At 40.7% G+C, this 24,280-nt stretch overlaps 1 protein-coding gene across 1 annotated transcript in view; it reads left to right on the plus strand.

Moving 5' to 3' along the window:
• LOC121441307 (cyclin-dependent kinase-like 5) overlaps window positions 1-24,280 on the plus strand; it is a 93,476-nt gene that overhangs the window by 25,510 nt on the left and 43,686 nt on the right. Inside the window, exons 8-12 of the mRNA XM_041642443.1 lie at window positions 6,512-6,592; window positions 11,376-11,527; window positions 19,251-20,217; window positions 23,609-23,710; window positions 23,979-24,084. Coding sequence (XP_041498377.1) covers window positions 6,512-6,592; window positions 11,376-11,527; window positions 19,251-20,217; window positions 23,609-23,710; window positions 23,979-24,084 — 1,408 coding nt within the window. The remainder of the gene's footprint in view (window positions 1-6,511; window positions 6,593-11,375; window positions 11,528-19,250; window positions 20,218-23,608; window positions 23,711-23,978; window positions 24,085-24,280) is intronic.

Genomic DNA, 24,280 nt, shown 5'->3' on the forward strand with positions numbered 1-24,280 from the left:
GACCTACTTGCATCTATGTCCCCAAAGGAAAATGACTTTTCTTACCTCACAACCATCAGCTATCATGAAATGACAAATTCATGATGTCATTTGTCATTTGTAAAGTGCTTTGGTTTTTTTTTCGTTGACTTTCTGGACCTCGGTTAGTTTCTCCTGCTCACATATGTACATAACACAGTCCCAGCTCCTCCTGAGATCAGCACACATGGAAGAAATGAACAAAGTGAGCTGTATATACTTTTTCATTCCTCTCTCTGCTTTCTTTTTTCACTTCCTCCCCCAAAGGTGCCTGTTACTTTAGACTATTTTCTCCTTTTGTTTTTGCTTATATTAGCCAAATTGTGATCATTGATTAGTTTACAAAATAGTATGTAGTTCAAAATTAATTTAACAGTTATGGAACATTTCTCGTACTAGAGGCTGAAAATGTGGCAATAAATAAGACCTGATCTTGGTCTAACAGAGAGGCAAGTATTATATTCACAAATACTGAATTTCTGTTCTCACTGAGGATCATTCCATGCTCTCTGCCATAGCCTGTGAGGTCTCACATGATGGGGCCTTTGGTTCTCTGACCTTGACGCATACTGTCTCCATTTGCCTCCCTCCAGATTCTCACCACACTTGCCTGTTCTTTTACCTCTATGGGCATTCTGAGGTTTTGGTACTTCATGACTACTTGGTAGTAGTTTTGATTACAGTCCATACGGTAGGGAAGTCACAACTGGAGGAGCTTGAGGGAGCTGGTCACATTGCATCTTCAGTCAAGAAGCAGAGAGTGGCCAACTATGACTCAGTTCCCTTCCTCCACCTTTTATAGCCCAGAATGATCCTGCCCACGATTAAAATGGGCCTTTCTGCATCAATTAAGGTAATCAAGATAACCCACACAGGCATGCCCACAGGCCCCTGTTCCAGGAAATTATAGATTTCTGTCAGGTTGACAACACTAAACCATCCTGTCTGTGGTAGACACTCACTGAATGACTGAATGAGTCCATGCCATCATCAATCAAATTCATTTGCATTTCCTTTCTCTCTGCCTCTAATGCTGCCTTCCCCCGTCGACCTTACGTGAACTTTGAGTTATTTTCAAACTGATTTCTTTTTTTTTTATTAAAAATTTCTGCCTCCTGGCGGCCTCCCATTTCCCTTCCCCTTCCCCCATCCCCCTTCCCCTCCCTCTCCAGTCCAAAGAGCATTCAGGGTTCCCTGCCCTGTGGGAAGTCCAAGGTCCTCCCCCTTCCATCCAGGTCTAGGAAAGTGAGCATCCAAATAAACCAGGCTCCCACAAAGCCAGTACATGAAGTAGGGTCAAAACCCAGTGCCATTGTCCTTGGCTTCTCATCAGCCCTCATTGTCTGCCATATTCAGAGATTACGGTTTTATCCCATGCTTTTTCAGTCACAGTCCCACTGGCCTTGGTGAGCTCCCAATAGATCAGCCCCATTGTCTCAGTGGGTGGGTAACTTCCTTGCTCATGTTCTCCCTCCTTCTGCTCCTCATTTGGACCTTGGGAGCTCAGTCTGGTGCTGCAGTGTGGGTCTCTGTCTCTATCTCCATCCATCGCCAGATGAAGGTTCTATGGTGATATGCAAGATATTCATCAGTATAGCTATAGGATCAAACTGATCTCTTAAACTTTCTCTCAAACTACACTTTTAAGTCTGTCTCCGTTTTGCTTACCACTTTCTATGATTTCTGTTAAAGTTTAAACTCTTTAGGGTGGCATTCAGGATTCTCTGGCCTCATCATCCCCTGTCCTGATCTCTTTCCTATATTCTCAGGCCACCAGGAACCTCCCGCCATGTGTTTGGCACGGCCCGAGTGCTGCACTGTTATCTCTAGCACTCCGAGCACAGCCTAGAGCCAGTGAAGCCCTTCGAGAGTGTGCATCTAGGCTGTTTTACACTCCTGTAGCACTTTGATCACATTTTTCTTTGCTGTTATACCCATTAATGCTCAATTAAATAGCTGTTCGCAAATATGCCTCCTCACCAGGCTTGTGACTTTGTTGAGGAAAGAAACTGCTCCATTCATATCACACACCTAAGGTGGTATCTCCTAGATTGCATAGTGTTGATTTATTACAGGTCTGGTTAGAAGGCCTGTGCCACAGAATCTGAATGGTGAGCAGATTTTGACATTTCTAGGCCTACTTAATAACTTAGAAACTAAGGAATTAAGATGTTTTCTTTATCCCTCAACTTTATTTTTTCTATTCTTTTAGTTAGCATGCAGAATAATTTTTTTTGTATTCATGTATGTATATCTTTGTGTCTTGCTCTTATTCACCACCTTCACTACCCTCCTTCATCCTGCCTCTTCTCTCTAGCTGGTCCCTTTGACCTACCCTGCAAATAATCTTCTTTCTTTCTACGTGTGTGCACACACACACACCTAGATTCTGCATATGAGAGAAAACATGTGATATATTCTTTCTTTCTCCACTATCCTGGCTTTTTCACCTTCAGCTCTGTCCAAGACCTCTTCCTTCTTCTGCCTCATAGTGAAATCCATATTCCACATGTGAAAGGAAAGTTCTATTTGCTTTCTTGAATGTGGCTTCTTTTGTTCCAATGGTTATCTTCCAGTCATCCATTTCTCTACAGCTGACATGGTTTCAGTGTGCTGAATGACTGAATAGGATTCCATTGTTCATGTATTTCATCTGTTCATCTTTGGTAAGCATCTAGACTGGATCTGTGGCTTAGCTCTTGTGAGTAGTGCTACATTAGGTACGGACATTCTGGAACCTCTGTGGTATGCCATTGTCAGTTCCTTTTGGGCAACACCCAAGAGTGGTATAGCTCAGAGACCAGATGGTCGTTTTCAGCTTTTTTGAGGGCCCTCCACCCTAAGTTCTATAGGAGCTGCACAAGTTTGCATTCCTATTAGCAGTGAATATGGATTCCTCTTTCCCGCATCCTCATCAGCATTTGCTGGTTTACTCAGTTTTGACTGGAGTAAGAGAATCAAAGGCAGGTTTAATTGGCATTTCCCTCATGCTAAGGTTGAAGTTTTTTTCAACTATTTATTGGCTTTCCGTGTATCTTCTTTAGAGGAATGTGTTCAGTTCATTTACCCATTTGTCGATTGAATGTTCTGGGTTTGGGTGTCTAGTGCCTTTTGTTGGAGTTGTTTTGTTTTCTTAGTTCTTCATAGATGCTATATTTTTGGAGACAGGGTCTTACTAAATTGCCAAGGCTGGTCTGAAACTCCATGTAACTGAGACTGCCTTGCCCGAATGATTTCAACATCATGCAGGTATTATGGCCTATGCTTATGTCACAAAGATATGAGAATTTCATAGAGAAAAACCAAACAAAAACAAAAATACTAGTATAAAGCACAAAAATAATTTTATACTGAATTAATTGGTAAACTATAAATTTATACGCAAGCATAATGCACTGCATTCCATCTCATTGTTCTGCTTCTATCATATTTCATTGTGATTTGGACCAGGAGCATGTCATACTTTCTGGCAAGTTGGAAATCATATCTGGTATTTTATTAGAACAGCTTTTATGGGCAGATTTGAAATTTAAGGTGCATCTTTGAAGAATAAATCACATTTGAATTAGAGGCCACATTCAAATTTATAGGACCCACAAAAATCACCGTTTTCTCTTTTGTCTGTGGTCCTGTCTATTCCCAGACCTCCTCTCTAAACAACAGCATCTATGGCATGCTCGCTAGCATGTGAGAGCTCTGTAAATATCCTTCAGGGAGATTGCTGCTTCTGGGACAGTTAGGTTTTTATAGACGTTACTGTATTTGCATTTTAGTCTGAAGTGTTCATGGTGGCTTAACGAAATTAGTGCCGTCTTTCTTTAGAGGCTTAACAATGACTTTTAAGGGAAAAGTTTTTCCTTATGATAGTCTCTGAGACTGTCTGTGACAGCTAGCTGAGCACACAGGGCCCATGAACTGCATTTGCTGCAAACCATGCACAAACCAGCATGGTGTGTATTCGCATCCACTGGTGTAGAGAACTGGAAAATCCACAGCATGCCATTCTACTTCTAGTCATTATTTGGAAAAAATAATCATTAGTGTACCACAGTGGGATTAGAACATCAGAGTCCCCATATTTACGACCTTCCAGAAGCTATGTCATTCTCTTGTGGCTTTGTTTTCTTCACATGTGAAATATTGACGGGTTGTGATGAAGGAGAATGATCTATGAGAATCACTCTGTAGGGCCAGGGTGTACCTACATAGTAGAGTGCTCGTCTAACAGGCCCACAGACCTGAGTTCCATCCCTAGCACTGGAAATGAACAAAATGCCAAGGCCAGGTCATAGTGTATAGCTTGTGCTCAGTAAAGAGGAACTCAAATGATTAAGAAAGTAAAAACCCTAGCATTAGTTTTAAATAGTATGTTCCAGCTTTGGCTCTTTGTCGAATTATCTCATATTAGAATAGCATATTTCATTTAATAGCATATACATTATATTTTTAAATTGAGATTTTGCCTGATCATCCTTAAATGTTTTATATATTTTAAGATTATAATGCAATGGCATCTTTTCTCCCTTCCCTTTCCTCCCTCCAAATCATCCTGTGTGCCAGTCTGTGCTCTCTTTCCAATTAATGGCCTCTTTTCCCATTAATTGTTGGTACATGTGTGTTTGTATATAATTGTGTGTGTATTCTTATTTATAACCAGCTCAATCTCTCTATTGTTACTTGTATGTATGTTTTCAGGACTGATCAAAGTTTGGTATGGTACACCTGCTCGCAACATACCTTAGTTGCCTCTAGTTCCTTATACAGAGTTGAAGCCGTGTGAGCTTCCCTTGTCCACATTAGCATGTCTATCAGTGTCCTCCTTGTTCAACTCATGTTTAGTCAGCCACGTTGGTGAGATTTTATGCATGTAGCTTCTGACATTTCTAGGAGACATGATCTCACAGAAAACTCCCTGTCCTGGTCACTTTTCTTTGTTGTGATCCTTCTAAGACCTTTTAGCTTTCAGAATTAATTTTCTTATCAATGAAATGTCATTCCCAAGGAGAGAAAAGAAGGGTATGTGATCTAATAATATAGACCTTAGAAGAAAAGTCTTGATTAAATTTTACTAGTGGAGAGTCTTCTATCGTGGTGTGACAGGTGCCCCTCCCTTTAGTCTGATAGTTAATGCTGCAGTAGCACCAAAAGGAACTTGGGAGAGGTACTTTGTGTTAGGAGGGGGTGTGGATCACAGGCTTAGATGCAGATAGTACTTCTGTTCATTAATTATGTAGCTTTCCTCAAGCCAGTTATTTGAACTTTCTGACCATCATTTTCCTCTTCTCTAAAATGTAAGTTTAAATAATACTTAAAATGCTTTGCACAGCATTACTTCCCTGTCTTTCTTTCAAAGTTGAGTTTAACATGTCCATGGGTTCTTCTACAGCCTCAGGTTCTCACTATGTATTCCAGACTGGCCTCAAGCCCAAGCTCTTCCTGCCGCAGCCACTCTCTTGAGTGCTGAGACTACAGGTGTATGCCCCCATGACCGCCTTTAGCTTCTCATTTACAGATGCATAGTTAATTCCTTTCCAACCAGACAACAAATTTCTCAAGTGTATCTCTTACCCTACAGAATGTAGTGTTGAGATGGTAGCATAAATATTTCTTAATATTTTGTTTGATGTTACCTTTCATTCAGCTTGTTTAAGGATTTCTGCACCTTGAAATGTTCCTATGTTGGTATCAAGGAATTATGTATTACAAGCGAACTGTTTCTCAACATTTGGAAGCTTGGGTTCTGCCGGTGTCTTACTCAATGCTTCAATACCACTCAAGATATTGCCAAGTGTAAATTGGTAGAAGAAAGGGTACAACATCAAAATAAGTTTCAACATCTCTTACTTTATTTAGAAATTAATTCGTTGATCTAAGTGTCTATGTTTACCCCTTTAGAACTTTAAAGTAAGATTTTTAAAATAGATCATTAGAAGAGTATATTAAAAACAATAATAGGACATGTGCCTAAATTTACAATTTCAAAATGAGCTTTTCAGGTTCTGGCCTCTTGCTGCCTTTTTTCCTTTCTTATGTCTCCATTTTCAGGAGTAAATTATATATTCTTGCGGAAAAACCAAGACATCTTTATATGATATCATATCATGGCCCTTCTGTTAGTTCTCCAGTCTGTCAGTATTGAGAACTGTCTGTTTCAGCAGACAGTTTATCTATAAATTGTTTTAGAAGCAAGCTGTATAAGCAGACAGAATTCTATTAAATATACAGCCAGGACTTTTATTCTCTTTGCGAGCTTCAATATCCTCTATCTAACTTTAGATATCACCTGTAAGTTTTCCCAATATTTACTATTTGGCCCTATTAATGCATATCTAAAATATATAGACACAAAAAGTAATATAACAAATAGTAATTTGACTTGGATTGACGCTAGGGTAATGATTTCCATCCAGCTGCTGCCTTGTGTAACCCCCAAAAATGTCTGTACACATACCCTTCCCCAAATGCTAACATCCATGCTGTGTTGTCCTTACAGTTTCCGGCTGTTAACCATCCTCAGTCATTAGAGAGAAGGTACCTTGGAATCTTAAATAGTGTTTTACTTGACCTCATGAAGGTAAGAAAAGTCAATTTTTTTATAAAAAGAAGTCCTTTGGTCCTGTGCCTACTTGGGACCATAGCCTGCTTTTATGAATTAAATGTTTCGTTAGTAGATGATTAATGGGGAGTATGTCATGTTAAAAGGCATGTAATTTGTTTATAATTGCAACAGGAATCTGGTGTTGTCTCAGTCCATCCAGAGAGGAGCATGTAATCCCTAAATTACTTTCCTAAAATGGGCAGAATAATGAAAATCTGTTGGCCCTCAAGAGCTACTCACGCTTACATTTTAAAACAACTCTTAAAGTGAATTTTGTAAGACAAAAGATTTTACAATTATTTGTACAGAACATTGAAGGCTACTCATGGTTTATGCAGATTTAATCAGTGATTCTAATTCTGGTTATTGGGTTTTTTTTCCCCCTCTGACTGGGCCTCTTCTCACCAAGGTAGATTGCTCTTCCTGGTTTTCTTTAGATATATCAGGATCACTACTACCATCATGACCTGAACGTTCCTCCTGTCAAAAGACGTCCTACTCCAGACTACTAAAAGCATCCTCAAATTGTTAAGATTTATTTTATTTTATTTTATTATGTGTGTATGTGTTTTGTCTGCATGTCATGCAGTGTCTGCAGAGGTCCAAAGGAGGCAGCAGCTCTCCTGGGCCTGGAGTTACAGGCTGTTGGGAGTTGCCATGTGGTTGCTGGGAATCAAACCTCTGGAAGAGGAGCCAGTGCTCTTAACCACTGAGCCACCTCTCCAGCCCCAAAGTTATTTATTAAAGATTTTCTTACTGGGCATAGTAGCACATGCTTGTAGTCTCAGAGTTTGGGAGGCTGAGACAGGAAGTTTGAGGCTAGCTTGAGTTACAAAGACTCTGTCCCAAAAAATGAGCAAGCAAAGATTTTTCCACCTCGGCCAACAGTGGTCTCTTAAGTGAAAGCTATTTTTCAAGTTTTTGTTTCAGGCAGTAAATGTACAGGCAAACATTGATTGTTTCAGAATAGAGCGTCACTGCTTGATTATGAGTCCGTTTTGTTTTATGCCCGTCTGTTCAGCTGTCAAAATGTGGAGGCTCCACTGTGTGCAGGAACTTCAAGCTCAGCAAGTCACTGAGCTGTGTTCTTAGAATTTGGCTGTGTTTTAGGGTATGCTCACCTCTGTCCCAAGGAACAGTGTGAGTGGGTGTGGGGCAAATGTGGAGAAGGGGCTCTCTGGCGTTGGGGAGAGGCCGTATACCACATAATGTTTCTAGAGATACATAGCGTTCCTTAATCCATGGAGGAGTCAGAAATCTCACAGTAAAGCATTTCTGTCTTAACATTTTCCAAATTTAATTAAATACCAAGTACTGTGTTCTCTGAAACTCTAATAAAACACTGATGTTATTAACACAGATTGAGAACTGCTATATTTTTCTAGTGAACCCTCAACACTCGTTCAATTTAATTAGACAAATTATTAGGTAAATCAGTTGGATTTTGCCAATACTTTCTTTCATGTAGCCAATACTTGTTAATTTGGGCCTTACTCAGTAACTTTTAAAATATAAATAGAACAGAATAGAAAAAGATTGAATTAAATACAATCTTTTGTCTCTTTTTTTCTTTAGTTAAAACTGTAATGATGATTAGTGAGAAAAAGAGGCCATGAATTTGAAGGGGAGTGGAGAAGGAGAAGGGTTTGGAGGGACAAAAGGGCTTGGAAAGCAAACATTCTAGTTCCTATCATTTAATATGTTTTTGTTACTGCTCTCTAAAAGTAAGCAAGTACTTTTATTGAAATACAAATTCAGGGGCCTGAAGAGATGGCTCAGTTCACTGACTACTCTTCCTGAGGACCCAGGTTCAGTTTCCAGCATTCACATGGTAGCTCACAACCACTTTTAACTTCAGTTCTGGGGGATCAGAGGCCCCCTTCTGACCAGGGTAAGCACTGTATGAATAAGTGTGCAGACATATAATCATGCAAAACACACATAAACAGGCGCATACACATGCACAGACACATGAACTGCACATTTGAATGTATTCAAATTATGTCTACATCTCTGAGATTTTATAAATATAAGCATATTTTTGTTACCTTACCTGTATTAAGACATTCAAAACTTAGTCAATATCCAAGAAACCTCCTTTGGATCTTTCCTAGGTCTTAGCCCATTCTGCCTCCTTCAGAAGCCATCATTTTGATTTCTGTCACTGATTAATATTGCCTAATTATTATTAAATTATATATACACACATATCACCATTCTTTTACCTATTTTTGAAGATTTTAAAAGTGAAAAGCCTCCATTGTCCTTTCAGTCAGTCTCTTTGCTGCTCCCTAAATGTATGCTAATTGTGTCCACATCTAATAATTAAAATATTTATCTCATCTTGTACCTCTTTAGAGCTGCTATTTTAGTAAAGATACAATCACTAGAATTAATGCACACCCATACCCTTAATAGTTTTAAAAATAACTACAATAATTATATTTGCTTTAGTTTTAAAAAATGATGATGTCTCCCCTAATACATGATCAATTTTTTAAACTGTTAGCTAAGTAAATTTCATACTATGCTTATAAGGTCTTCATGCTTTAAAGTAATTGTATTTGTAGCATATGAAAATAGTTTTGTCTGTACAGTAACTTCTACAGGATATCAAATAAGTTGAAATAGCGCCAACTCTTCTGAAAGGTCATAGGTGTTTTTAATTTAGAAAGACATCTTGGGGGCTGATTTTTCTTTTTAATGAGATCTTATATTTGAAACCATTTTAATGGTAGCTGTTAGAAATACGAGTTTAAAGTATCATAGTTTGTGTTCTATAATAAGGGAGAAAAACAGAAATGAGACAATTTTGCCACTTGCATGTAATTAGTGGTTGAGTTTCAATAATTAGAATCTTTGTATCAAAGTGAATATGTCAGTATCTGGTAGGACCAGAATTGAAATGTATGTGGTGCAATGTTAAAACTGAAGTCTGGCTTATTGGGAGCAAATTTGCTCTCACTAGTTAAATATATATATATATATATTAATTATGGATCAGACCAACTGAGCTAGAAGTACATTTGTGAATGTTGGAATTTTACCCATCTTCCTTTTCCTGAGATAACAAATACCTAGAAGAATGAATGCCGGCACTTTATTGCCCTGTGTTAGGGTATGTTGGTTATTTTTTTATGATAATTTGATCATTTTATCAATCAACTAAAAAATTCTGTCCAGCTAAAATGAGCAATTTTGGTGAAAACACTTCAGTTAGTGCATTCCACATAACACAGAGGGCTAGTACCTTAATGAAGAAAGAACACTTAAAACTAAGTAGGGATGCCTGCAGAAACAGGAAAATACGTGAGGAGACTGTGCCAGTGACTGGTCAGCAGCCTTGCTAACAGCAAAGATACGAGGTAAAACATCTGTAAGAGGGACTGGAGCCGTGGCTCAGTGGTTAAAGCCAGTTGCTGCTCCTGCAGTGCACCCATGTTTGGTTCCTAGCACCTATTTGGATGACTCATAGCCACACGTAATGTCCTTTTCCAGCCTCTGAGGGCAACTGCACACACGTGGCGCATGCATGCGCGTGTGTGCGCGCACACACACATACACAGCAATAATAACTTTAAACAAACAGCTGTGATACAGAAGCTTTTATAATATCTGATTTGCAACCCCTAAGAAGAGTGAGAATGCCTATTGTTGGTGAGGGTCCCCAGAAACCGGTAGACTCCAACACTTCCTGAGAGGATTATAATTTAAAACAACCTTCCTAATTGGTAATTTGGCAGCATGAAGAAACAATACCAACCAGTGCCACCTTTAAGAAAGGATCCATTCGATTTCAAGTGTTTTGTCATAGCACTAATCATGATAGTGAAAGGTGGCTATCATTCAAGTATCTAGTAGTAGGATGCTTGCTGAGTAAATCATGATAGACTCATACCACAAGCTTCTGCACAATCATTTAAAGCCTTATTAAGATGGGAGGAGACAGAGCCTTGGGGCTCAGCCTGCAGTTGCCCAGCTACACCTCGTTGTAAGGTTGAGGATGTAGCTTGATTCTTATGCACTTGCTCAGTATGCACAAAGCCTTCGCTTCATTCCCCACCTTTCCCAAAAAGCATATTGTGAGACGGTGTGTTGCCACGTGCTTCAGAAAAAGGAAACTGTTGGAAACAATGTGACCTATTAGTCATCTGGGAATTCTAAAACCAAAGTATGAAGTATACACGGAGAGTTAAAGCTCTGTACTTTATGGAATGATCTCAGCATTGCATGCTAAGTGGAAGGGAAACTAAATACATACAGTTGTGTGCTTACAACTATGGGGGTAAAATGAAAAGAGTCAGAGGAAAGTATGTGCAGATTATACCTATGTATAATGCACAGGGAACTAGTGCTCTGTCTCCAGCGAGAATAACTGGGTATCTTAAAGACAGTAGAAAGATGAAGAATGCAAATATAGGCTTATTATAAAGGTTTTTAAATGTTTAAGTTATACTGCAAAAAATATGTTTTTTATAAGTAAGTGAAAAGAATGGGATATAAAAACAAGTGCATATCACGAGCCAGGTATTATAGCAGAAAGATTATATGTGGTACTCATAAGCACGGCTAGAAAGATTTCTACCAAGAGGACTATAATTGTGAGGTTGTGGGCGATTTTTTTTTTCATTCCTTGAGCTATTGTTGCTAGGTATTTTGCAGTGACCACATATTTCTTTTCTAGGAAGAAAGGATAAGGTAATTGGTAGAGTTTAAATTCAACTTTGTTCTTTCCATTCCTCAACTTTTATTTCCCAAGAATTTACTGAAGTTGGACCCAGCTGACAGATATTTGACAGAGCAGTGTTTGAATCACCCTACATTTCAAACCCAGAGACTTTTGGATCGGTCTCCTTCAAGGTCAATGAAAAGGAAACCTTACCATGTGGAAAGCAGCACACTGTCTAATAGGTAAATATTCCCTTCTAAGGAAATACAAATGCAGTCGTGGTCTTAGAAGTAGGTGGAAGAGGTGGCTGCTAAAATTATGCAATTAGAGAAAAGAAGGAAAGCCCCCCTTTATTCAAAAATATCTTCTGCATGCTTATTACATGATTCAGAACTATAATTAAAGAGTTGTGTGGGACTCTTAAAGACTTTCTTGTATTTAACAAGTGTATGATGAAAACCTATGCGATCCCTTGGAAAGGTAGCATTCAATTAGAAACTCAGGAGGTTTCCAGCATCTCAGACAGCATTAAGACCTAGCTGATGTTGTGTAAATGACAGGGGAAGGGGGTTCTTGAAAGGTAAAGAAGACACTGAACATGTGTGGGTCACGGAAACTGAACTAAAATAAGAAGCCGCGTTAAGAAGGGTTTTGTGATTTTATTGTTCTTGCCTTTCAATCATTGAGAAATGAGGGGTGTTTTTGTAATAAAAATAAGCGTATGAAAAGAGAGAAGCCAATAATTAAAAGTAGTACATTTTAAAAACACTTTTCGAGCATTAAAATATTTGTTTCTTGCCTAGGCATTCCTGTAATCCTAGCTCTGAGAAACCATTAGGGAGTCAAACAGGCTTCAGGCTTCCTGAGTTCTCCTGCCCCTCCCTCCTGAGTGCCAGGATTGCAGGCTTGTCGCCTTATCTGTCTGAAAACTTGTTTCTTCTCCCTCCCTCCCTCCCTCCCTCCCTCCCCTCTATTGCATCAGTCAGATCACCTTTCCTGTCCTGACACTCTCCAATACTGTAGCAGCATTTCTAGGAAAATGGTGTTCTGCGCAGCCTCCCCTGACTTCCTTCGTTCTCTAGAACTCAATTTTGGCATCTGAGAATTTTTATGTATGGGATGTAGAACATCTGAGAATTTTTATGTATGGGATGTAGAAGTAATTTATTTCTCTTTTTTTTCCATTGATTTTTATTGAGCTCTACATTTTTCTCTGCTCCCCTCCCTGCCTCTCCCCTCCCCTTCAACCCTCTCCCAAAGTCCCCATGCTCCTAATTTACTCAGGAGATCTTGTCTTTTTCTACTTCCCATGTAGATTAGATCCATGTAAGTCTCTCTTAGGGTCCTCATTGTTGTCTAGGTTCTCTGGGATTGTGATTTGTAGGCTGGTTTTCTTTGCTGTATGTCTAAAGGCCACTTATGAGTGAGTATATGTGATAATTGTCTTTCTCGGTCTGGGTTACCTCACTCAAAGTGATGTTTTCTAGCTCCATCCATTTGCCTGCAAATTTCAAGATGTTATTATTTTTTTCTTTGGTGTAGTACTCCATTGTGTAAATGTACCACATTTTCCTCATCCATTATTTGGTCGAAGGGCATGTAGGTTTTTTCCAGGTTCTGGCTATGACAAACAAAGCTGCTATGAGCATAGCTGAGCACATGTCTTTGTGGCATGATTGAGCATCCTTTGGGTATATACACAAAAGTGGTATTACTGGGTCTTGAGGAAGGTTGTTTCCTAATTTTCTGAGAAATCACCACACTGACATCCAAAGGGGCTGTACCAGCTTGCATTCCCACCAGCAGTGCAGAAGTGTTTCCTTTTCCCCACAACCTCTCCAGCATAAGTTGTCATCAGTGTTTTTGATCTTGGCCATTCTTACAGGTGTCAAATGGAGTCTCAGAGTTGTTTTAATTTGCATTTCTCTGATGACTAAGGATGTTGAATATTTGCTTAAGTGTCTTTCAGCCATTTTAGATTCCTCTGTTGAGAGTTTTCTGTTTAGGTCTGTACTCCATTTTTTTTAATTGGATTATTTGTTCTTTTGATAACCAATTTCTTGTATATTTTGGAGATCAGCCCTCTGATGTGAGGTTAGTGAAGATCTTTTCCCATTTTGTAGGCTGCCATTTTGTGTTGTTGACCATTTCCTTTGCTTTACAGAAGCTTTTCAGTTTCAGGAGGTCCCATTTATTAATTGTTTCTCTCAGTGTCTGTGCTGCTGGGGTTATATTTAGGAAGTGGTTTCCTCTGCCAATGCATTCAAGTGTACTTCCCATTTTCTCTTCTATAAGGTTCAGTGTGGCTGGCTTTATGTTGAGGTCTTTGATCCAGAAGAAATAAAATCTAATGAAGCTTTTAAAACTTGAATATTAACCCCACACACACACATGGAAATTTTCCTACTGTATATGGAAAATTATTCTTAATAGAGTGGAATTTTGAAAGATCAAAACCCAGCACTTTGAGGCCTGGGAGGAGTCCATCAGTTAGGAGAGGCGTTGGTCCTGAGTTTACCCTCCTAAGCTGTGCAAGTGGAACTGTTGTAGAGCTCTTTACACGTCGGGACAGTGGCTTGTTCTAGCACAGCTTTCAGCTGTTCTTAGGTGGTCTGTTTACTGTTCCTATCCTCAGGATTTTGCTATACTAAACCCTGAAGTAACTGTCAGCGTTTGGTTGATCCACTGCACTTGATTGATTAACATTATTCTCTGGGATCATGCCTGGCTTGGTTTGTGGCTTTTAGTCTGCCTTCTACTTGAATTGACACACGACTTTTCTGAATTACATGTACAAAGAAAATTATCCCAATGATGTAAAGTTTGGTAGACTAGTGATAAATTGTGAGTGGTACTATACTCATCAGTGGTATAATCTGGAGTCTGAAAGGAAGCCTGGTGCAGGAGAATTGTCTGTATTCTTCAATCATGTTTTAAATAAATGCTGATTGGCTAGGCAGGAAGTATAGGTGGGTCAACCAGACAGGAAGTAGAGGCAGGGTGATGGGAACAGGAGAATGCTAGGAGGGAGGAAGCCCATTTCCCCCAATCTAGCCAAGACGATCGAAGAAGCAACATGTGTCCTGTCCCCGCTTTGAAAGGTACCAAGCCATGTGGATAGCATAGATAAGAACAATGGGTTGATATAAGCTACAAGAGCTAATAAGAAGCCTGAGCTAATGGGCCAATCAGTTTATAAGTAATGCAGACTCTCTGTGTGATTTCTTTGGGGCTGAACGGCTGCGGGAACCAGGCAGGACAGAAACCCTCATGTTACAGAAGCCTGTATATTAATCTTGCAAAGACTAAGTTGACAGTAGCAATTGTAAGTAGATAACAATTTCAAGGAGAGTTCATTTTCGGGTCTTGGTGATAGGTTGAATATATCAAAAGGAACAGTCCTAAGTGATTTCTCTTTTAGTAATCTTACATCATCTGATGCCTTTCTCACACTCTTGTCTGTGGTCCATACATACTCCACAGAAGCCTAGCTTGCCAGGGATATGAATTCTAGCTGGTGTCTCATCAGAGGCCTTCTAAGACCATTTTAGATGTATTCATAAAACTATGTCTGTTGGTTGTCTCTCACATGCTCCTCTGTCCTGCGCCTGGAGATGTACTGTCACCCTGTTGTTTGATATTTTACCTCTTTTGGCTTTTTTAGGGGCTTGCCACCCAGCTCCCAAATAAATCACAGAGGCTTATTCTTAATTATAAGTGCCCAGCCTTAGCTTGTCTTGCTTCTAGCCAGCTTTTTTTTTCTTATCTTAAATTATTCCATCTACATTTTCCCTCTGAGCTTTTATCTTTCTTACATCTGTATACTTTTCTTTTTACTCCATGGCTGGCTGTGTGGCTAGGTGGTTGGCCCCTAACCTCCTCTTCTTGTTCTCTTGCACCTCCTTGTTCTGAGATTTCTCCTCCTATTTATTTTTTCTGTCTGGCAGCCCCGCCTATCCTTTCTCCTGCCTAGCTATTGGCCGTTCAGCTCTTTGTTAGACCATCAAGTGTTTTAGACAGGCAACGTATCACATCTTCACAGACTTAGACAAAAGCAACACATATTTACATCATTAAATGAATATTCCACAGCATAAACAAAAGTAACACACTTTAAAATAATATTTTACATCACCCCATATCCCAAGTCATTTTCTCTCTAGGAGGCAGTGACCTCAGTCATTATTCAGTCACTGCTTGTCACCTTCAGACTCTTCTAAGGTTCCTCTCACCTTGTGCATGGTGTGATGTCATTTTGACTGTGCTTATCCTCTCAATGGTCCTGTTTTACACCTGCCCCTATTAATACAGTGTTGTGCCTCTGTCTCTGCTTGCTTGTTTGCCTATGGCATGTACAAGTCTAGCCTTGAACTTGTAGCTAGCCTTCGGCCTCCTAAGTGCTGGAGTTATAGGTTTGTATCACCATGCCCAGATATTTTTGCTTTTAAACTTATTTTAAGTAAACACATTAACTGTCTGTTCATTTATCTAGTCTGCCAACCATTTGAGAGTGATTTATAGCCAGACAGTAGTGCACACATGTAATTCCAGCCCTCTGCAAGTGGAAGCAGGAGAATCGTGAATCCAAGGCCAGCATCGAGCAGTTTGTGGCTAATGTAGACAAGGCGCGGACCCTGCCTCTAAAACAAACAAGTGACTGAGTGATTTATACATTAAATCTTTTTAAGTGGCTGCCAGTTTAAAACAGATTCTTTGCAGTTGTGTGTCGATGAGATCTATGAAATTTTCAAAGCTGCTTTTTATTGTTGTGCTTTGACAGAGCTCCAATGTGAAGATAATATGATGCCCTTTCTACATAGAAATGACCATATATCTAAAGCTCAGTGGCTTCCAATTAATCCTGACATGGAAACATGCAGGGTAGCTGTTTATTTATGATGGATCTGGATCTTTGACAACCATTTCTGCCTTCCCCTTACAGCTTCCTTTCTCTTATATTGTTGTGAATGTGTGTAAGGTCACATGTAGACTTGCGTAGTAGTAATTCTAAGGGTTCTAGCAGCTCTAACAGATTTCTTTCCTATTCTTCATCCCTTCATGGTCCTGTTTTGAAGTTAAAACACTTCTGCCATTGCTATATCCTCTCCTGAAGGGAAAGGGAGAAACTATGATTCCAGGGAGAACTAGAGTTTGGCACAAGGAGTCCTGTGGAAGGGCTGAACCGGGACCTGAGTCATCAGGGTGCCTGGCCAGGAAGAAACAGGAATGTCTGCCTCCATCCCCAGCCTCCCATCTCCCTTTTTCTGTGATACTTCCTTCTTCTGCTCAGCCCTGCCAGGAGATAGCGAGCTAGGACCCAAGGGACCTGATCTCCAGTGCTATGCTCTTGAAGCTAGGACTGAGTAAAGAAGTGGAAGATAGTCAACACACTTACTCAGACCTATCTCTGGATAAGACATCTATCATAATTGAGGTTTCAAAAACTTACTGAGATATTTTGGTTACCAGGATGTAAGTAATCAGGCAACTCTGGTAGTTTAAACCCTGAAGCTTTTAGGGAACATACTAACTAGTTGCTGTTGTTGGATGGAGTATTCTGCTGAGCCATTATAACCTCCAAGTAGGTGGAGCTCAGAAGAAGGCTGTTGTCTGTCTACAAGCAGGGCTATTATCTTGTCAGAGTTAGCCATAATAAGCCCTAGTTCCACTCTGTCTTAGAGCACACTGTCTAGACCCTGGCTCCTTCAAAATGTCTTTACACAGGTAACCAATATGAAGGAGAGATGGCTCAGCTGTTAAGGGCTAGACTCAAAGTAAAAGGCACAATTTGTTCCTTAGCCAATTAATGAAATACCCACTAATCATCTAGATATGGCACAGATGCATCATCCAATAAGACTTTCCTTTTGACTGCTACAAAAAGAACTTATCCTTTATTCCAATACTAGATCCTCTCTGTCCCAGAGCTTGCCCAGGGCACTTTTTGTGATATATCTCAGTACCCCCCCATTTCTTTCTTTCTACCCCCATACTGTGTTTGTGTGTGTGTGTGTGTGTGTGTGTGTGCATGAGAGAAAGAGAGAGAGAGAGACAGACAGACAGACAGACATTCCTTGACCCTGCCTGTAATCAGTCTTGTGGACATCTTTTATGGCACTGCACTTTATTGATCTGAAGATAGGTTCTGTACATCATTTAACAGAAAATAAAACTTAACTCTCCTTTGTAATTCCTTTCTAAATCGGGGAAAATAAGAAGACATAGTTTTGTGGGTTGCTATTCCTATAAAATAGCAACAGCCCAAAAGAACCTTTCTTCCAATTAGTGTCTGATAGGAAAAAAAAAATTCTTCCAAATCAGTCCATCTTCCCCAGTAGCAACACTTGTAACATTTTCTGAATTCACAGTAAAAATAATTAGAATTGTGTAAAGCATTCCTAACACAAGCTCATCCTTTGATTAGCTATAATAGAACAAGCTGCCTTGTGGAATGTCAATCTCGGCTTTCAAACAGAGGACAAGGGTTCTCTCTGGGTGACTATTTGTATATATTACACTAGGTAGGAAATGAAGCTTCGAGTCCTAAAGAAGGGCTCAGTCACTTTGGAATAATGAAGTGTGAAATGAAGAAGAGACTAAATTGTGTCTTTTACCAAGCAATTAGCACTTAAGACCCTGTGTTCCAGTATAGGATCCGTGTTTAGTTTACACAGAGATATCTCAACCGTTACTGATGCATTTCTGTGAAATGTACAAGGAGTCATCTCAAGAGCCCCAAGTAATTGCCACTTCTCTAAAACATAAACACAGATCATCGTGTTTTCCAACAAACCTCACTAGTCAGTTCACATTTCTTTCAGAGTGTCATCTTTTCTTCTAAATCATCAAAATTCCCATTCACAGACTCTACAGGCTGAAGATGAGATGCTAGCGTATGTGCATGTGTGTGTGTGTGCGTGCGTGCGCGTGCGTGCGTGCGTGTGTGTGTGCATGTGTGTATGCGCGTGTGTGCGTGTGTGAATGCGTGCGTGTGCGTGTGTGCATGCGTGCGTGTGTGTGCGTGTGTGTGTGTGCGTGTGTGCGTGCGTGTGTGTGCGTGTGTGTGTGTGTGTGTGTGTAGGGACTGTGAGTGTGCATCTGACACAGCCTACAGGTTTTACAAACAAAATGAAGCTCAAGGAACACGGTAACCTTCAAGTCTGAGTATTGCCTTCTGCCCTTCAAGCAAATGAAAGGCTTTTCAGATGTCTGCTCGTTGTCGTATTCTTACTAACTGTACTGTACCAGACAGTCATAGCCAAAGCATATTTTAGCTGACTCTTTCTCAGTGACTGTGTTGGCAGCCAGCAAGTTAGACAAACATTTAAGGATGCCAAAACACCGTCATAGGAAGTGCTTTATTGTTGAGTGACTTAGTATGAGAAACTTGCTTGTTATTGATAGAGACATATTTGAGAGGGTTAGTGATTGTAGTCATTTTTTGCCTCTTTAGAAAAATTCTTCTTGTACAATCTCTCTCATATACACTCACACACACGGTATTTTTTGATCAAAATGTTCCTATTACCATCTCATCCTCTTACTTCTTCCAACAAATCTCCTCCTCCCAAGTCCCTGTCTGACTTTCATGCCAGAGAGTCAGGTGTATGTGCCCCGCCTACTGCATTTAATTGGGGCTGCCTTCATGAACATGGTAAGGGGTTGTTAGCTGGAGTGGGAGCAATGCACCAGCGGCTCCACCACCAAAGACTGTGACTCCCATCTCTCTTCACCCTCTCTGGGCGAAGATTACAGGGCAACAGCCACGTCAGATCCAGAAAGCAGCTCTCCTTCCCATCCTCCAGCCCTTAACTTCTTTCCTTCCTTCACAATGATCCTGAGCCTTTAGGCATTTTTAGAATGTTCTCTTCTGATTTACTGTTCGCTTGCTTATTTGCTCTCAACATTATGCTCTGTCTGCCCCCACTGAAGGAAAATGATCTCCCTCTTTTGTTTTGAACATAGAAACCAATCCAGCAAGGGTGCCGCTTTACAGACTCACCACAGATCCAACAGCAAGGACATTCAGAACCTGGGTGTGGGTCTGCCGCGGGCTGATGAAGGCCTTCCCGCAAATGAAAGCTTCCTGAATGGAAACCTTGCTGGAGCTACTCTCAGCCCAATGCATACCAAGACCTACCAAGCAAGCACCCAGCCTGGGTCTGCCAGCAAAGATCTCACAAACAACAACATACCACACCTTCTCAGCCCAAAAGAAGCCAAGTCCAAAACAGAATTTGACTTCAGTATCGACCCAAAGCCTTCAGAAGGTCCAGGCACTAAGTACCTCAAGTCCACCAGCAGATCTCAACAGAACAGGCACTCGTTCATGGAAAGCTCCCAGAGCAAAGCCGGGACGCTGCAGCCTAGTGAGAAGCAAAGTCGGCACAGCTATATCGACACCATTCCCCAGTCCTCCAGGAGTCCATCTTACAGAACGAAGGCCAAAAGCCATGGGGCGTTGAGTGACTCCAAGTCTGTGAGCAACCTTTCAGAAGCCAGAGCCCAAATCACTGAGACTAATACCAGTAGATACTTCCCATCCAGTTGCTTGGATTTGAACTCTCCCACCAGCCCAACCCCCACCAGGCACAGTGACACGAGAACTTTGCTCAGCCCTTCCGCGAGAAATAACCGAAACGAGGGCACTCTGGACTCACGCCGAACTACTACCAGACACTCAAAAACCATGGAAGAGTTGAAGCTGCCTGAACACATGGACAGCAGCCATTCGCACTCACTGTCTGCGCCTCATGAGTCATTTTCTTACGGGCTAGGCTACACCAGCCCCTTCTCCTCTCAGCAGCGCCCCCACAGGCACTCCATGTACGTGACCCGGGATAAAGTACGAGCTAAAGGCCTTGAAGGAAGCCTCAGCATAGGGCAAGGCATGGCAGCAAGAGCAAACAGCTTGCAGCTCTTATCACCCCAGGTACCTCTTTCATCTCTTTGGTGGCTTATCTTGGGAAAGTGTTACAAGGAATATTTATAAGGTTGTTATACAGTTTTTCCTACTACAGTCAGCCCTGCTTTCATTGGGACAGTGAATGAAAGCAATTTTTGCATCATTCTATTAAAAAAAATAATTTAGTTGTGTGTAGTGGCACACACAATGGCACATTCCAGCACTGGGGAACTTGGAGACATAGGCAGGTGGATCTTTGTGAGTTTGAGGCTAGCCTGGTCTACATAGTGAGTCCCAAGCTAGCCAGAGCTATACAGTGAAACCCTGTCTCAAAAATAATAGTTATTATTTAAATGTTTAAATCAGTTGTTGAGTGCTCAAGACATCTCAAATTTGGTTTTAATAATCTATTTTTTAATGTTCCTTTCTGACCTGTTTTGGTGACAGATCATTTTTATTGAAATTAGAAATATGGATTAGCTTTTAGTTAGTTCAACTTTGGGGGGGGGATTTTCTCTAATCTTTCTAAACCACATTTGTTTAAACATTTTTACTAATACCAAGTATCTTAACTGAATTTTAAATTTATCTTAAGCTAGATAAATTAAACTTCAGGCTAGGGTAAATGATAATTCCCCAGGCTTTTGGATTTTTAAAAGAGTTTTTAAATTATATATGTGTGTCTGTCTGTGTCTGGGTATGTGCACATAATTGCAGGTACCTATAGAGGCCAGGGGTGTCACACACCTTTGGACCTGGAGTTAGAGGAAATTGTGAGCTGGGTCCTAGGATCCAAACTCAGTTCCTCTTAATTGCTGAGCCATCTCTCTGGCTCCTTGTTTTTTTAATTATGTATTTTTCCATTATTGTGTATATGTATATGACATAGGGCAAGGAATGTATGTATGACATGCCTGTGAAAGCCACAGGATAACTTTTTGCAGTTGCTTCTCTCTGACCATTTTTATGAGGGTTCTAGGTCTCTAACTCAGGTCATTGGGTTTGCATGACAAGCATTTGACCTGCTAAATTATGAAATCACAAAGGCCTACATTAATAGAGCCCAGGCTATGAATAGGCATAGAAACAGGGAGAAATCACTGAGCAGGAACAGTCGGAAATGGCTTCAGTGCAGCTAACAGCCTGCCCTGTGTAGACAGTCAAAGGGCTGAGGAGTGAAGCTGAGCGGAGCACCACAGGAAGCCCTGATTGGAAAGATGAGATTAAAGTGCCCCTGTCATTTTGAAGTATATTAAATGACAGGGGACATTTGGCAACAGATGATTTGTTCTAACACTGTAAAATGTCATTACAGTAGCCATGCAGAAGTGTGCTGGTGTAGCAAAAGAAAGATGGAAGCAATTCTGTCCATCCAGTCTGGGCCCTGTTGGAGGCTCCCTGGGGAGGGAGAATTCTGAGCAGATACTTCTAGGGAGGTTGAGGTTTGCGTTTAGGGAAGAAAGTGATAGTAACAGGAAAGAGGATTGACAGGAGAGAAAATATTCCAAGAAGACTTGGTGCTGCATGGATCCCAACTGGCTTCACAATGTTGGAATGAACATGTAAGAGTTGAACAATTCTTGGGTGCCAGTATGAATGCAGAGTGGATCTCAAGGGCTGTGCAGAAGTGGACACAATAGGACTTGTCCACCGCAGGGCTGAAGGAAGCCTTCAGGGTTTCTTTCCTAGGAGCTCCAGTTCAGAGTTGGAACAGGGATTTATAAGCTCCTTAATTCAACATTTTTCCTCTCAGATGAGGCTCACAGTAGGTGGGTGAGCTGCCCAACTTTCCCTAACTCAAAGTAGAGCTGGGATTCTGAGGCCGTCTCCAGGCCCCCAAGCATAAAATGTTGGCAGGTTGGCCTGGTACCCGGTTAACGGTGGGCAGGAGGTAAATATTTGCAGAGGCTTTAAATGGAGTTAAAGGAATGGACAAAGAGGCCTTGAGAGCTCACTGTAGAGATAAGAGTACCTGGAGTGTCGAGAAAGATCTCTAGGACCTGGCCACTGCCCATAGAATGGAGCTGGAGGTCAGAAACAAGCTAATTGTGTTGGCGTCAAGGCAAGTGTCAAACAGAAGAGAAAAACAAAAGGCGGTCTCCCTTGGAAAAATGAACAAATGACTGGCTCGCTGAGAGTTCGGCGAAAAGAATTTCTGTGAACATAGTGGTCATAAGCTAATTATAAGCAATTGCTACGACTTAGCATAGCTCCAGCTGTTACTTAAGTCCCGTTCAGGAGGTGCTATGCCAAGCCTTAAGAAAGGCCACAATTAAAGGCTAGAAGGTGGCCAGAAGGCTTGAAAGGTAACAAGGGTGCTGAGTAAATCATGGCACTCATTCTCATGTAAAGTATTATAGCCACGTTCAAAAGCAAGAGGACCCTCACTGAGTTTAGTTTAAAAGTAAATAACTCATTCCCTTAAAAAAAAATCTTTCTCTGGGCCTTTGTCAACAGTACAGGTGGCAAAGTAGAAAGAAGAAAGGCTGCTGTACCAAATGAATTTCTTTCCAGAATTCTCTAAATATGGTGGTGGGAAGGAAGGGGGAGAAATACCAATCTTATTTCAGTTTTTAACTTAAAATATTTTTATGTACATCATCTAGACTTGAGATACTTTTTGTGCATAATATATAGATGCCAAATGCATCTAACTCCTTCTAATTGTATCCCTTAATCCTCCCACCCCAGGGTGGAAAATGTGCTGTATTTTCTTTCCCCTTGGGTACTGTTAAGGACCTGCTGCTGTGCTGGGGTTGTGACTCACCTACTTGAGAGGGCTGTAGCTAGTGGGAGCATCTCTAGAGATAGGCACCATCATGATCCTTCCTAAGAAATGCATTGAACAGGTAAGCTGATGTCCTGGAGACGACGAAGGAGCAGGAAGCACCGGAGACTGTGGGAATTAGGGACTCTTAAGATAAAAATCATTATGGGGGATTATTCTTTTCCTTTTTTGCATTCACAAAGCATTTCCTTTCGTCTGCATCTACTGTGTTAGTCTCCTAGGAAAATAGATTTGCCTCTGCATCTTCCCTTTTGGAGAACTCTGTCTAAAATCTATAAAAGCAATTTTAGACTGACTGATAGAATCTCTAAGCATAATGCTGCTTAGAGCTGTAACTGTCTAGATAGAAAGGTGATTTCTCTTGTTGTTTTAAATAATTAATTGAACTATTTTCAGACTAATGGATTCCTTACTTGCCTTAACTTTAATGAGAATCTCCCTTTCTATCTGTTGGCCTTATTTTACATTCATCAGGTACTTTACTATTTTATGGGATGAGTTATGTTGAAGCCACCCCATGATCTTTATTTTAGCTGGTTAAGGTCCTCACTATATTTAATGATGACCATGATGAGTTTTCATCCCTAGGAGTAGGAAGTTTCTAGAAATCTCCTTCTATTTGCCTTGCAGCCTGGAGAACAGCTCCCTCCAGAGATGACTGTGACGAGACCTTCTGTTAAAGAGTCCTCCAGAGAAGGCACCACTTCATTCCACGCCCGTCAGAAGTCTGAGGTCTGAGCTCTAGAGTTGCTACATCTTAGAATGTTCTAGAAGGGCCATTCGCTCAGCAGCATGACAGCCTAGCTTTGAAACTTTATCTGTACCCAATTTCCCATAAATAAGTTGAACTGACTTAGAAAGTAAGTAGTTTTCCCCATGCCACAAGCCCAAGTTTTCCTTTAAAATGATCATAAAAAAAATTAGACACTGGTTAGACTGTTCCAAGCAGCACCGTCATCAAGCCATGGTTTAACTTTTATAACCTTGTTTCCTCCCTCAGGGTGGAGTGTACCATGACCCCCACTCTGATGATGGCGCGGCTCCCAAAGAAAATCGGCATCTGTACAATGATCCTGTCCCAAGGAGAGTTGGTAGCTTCTATAGAGGTAAGCCACCCCCCACCATATTTACTAGAATCTTCCTCTATCTTCTGCTGAATACACCCCTTTCCTTGTCCACCACTGTATTTTCATTGCCCCAGTGGACTTCAGATCAATAGTATTCTTGTTTTGTTTTATTTGTTTGTCTGTTTCTCTGTGTCAGTCCTGGCTGTCCTGGAACTCACTTTTTGGGAACTCACTT

The sequence above is a fragment of the Microtus oregoni genome, unplaced genomic scaffold (assembly GCF_018167655.1).
Source record: "Microtus oregoni isolate MIOR12 unplaced genomic scaffold, Mior012 000074F_ref0000038, whole genome shotgun sequence".
Classification (NCBI taxonomy): domain Eukaryota; kingdom Metazoa; phylum Chordata; class Mammalia; order Rodentia; family Cricetidae; genus Microtus; species Microtus oregoni.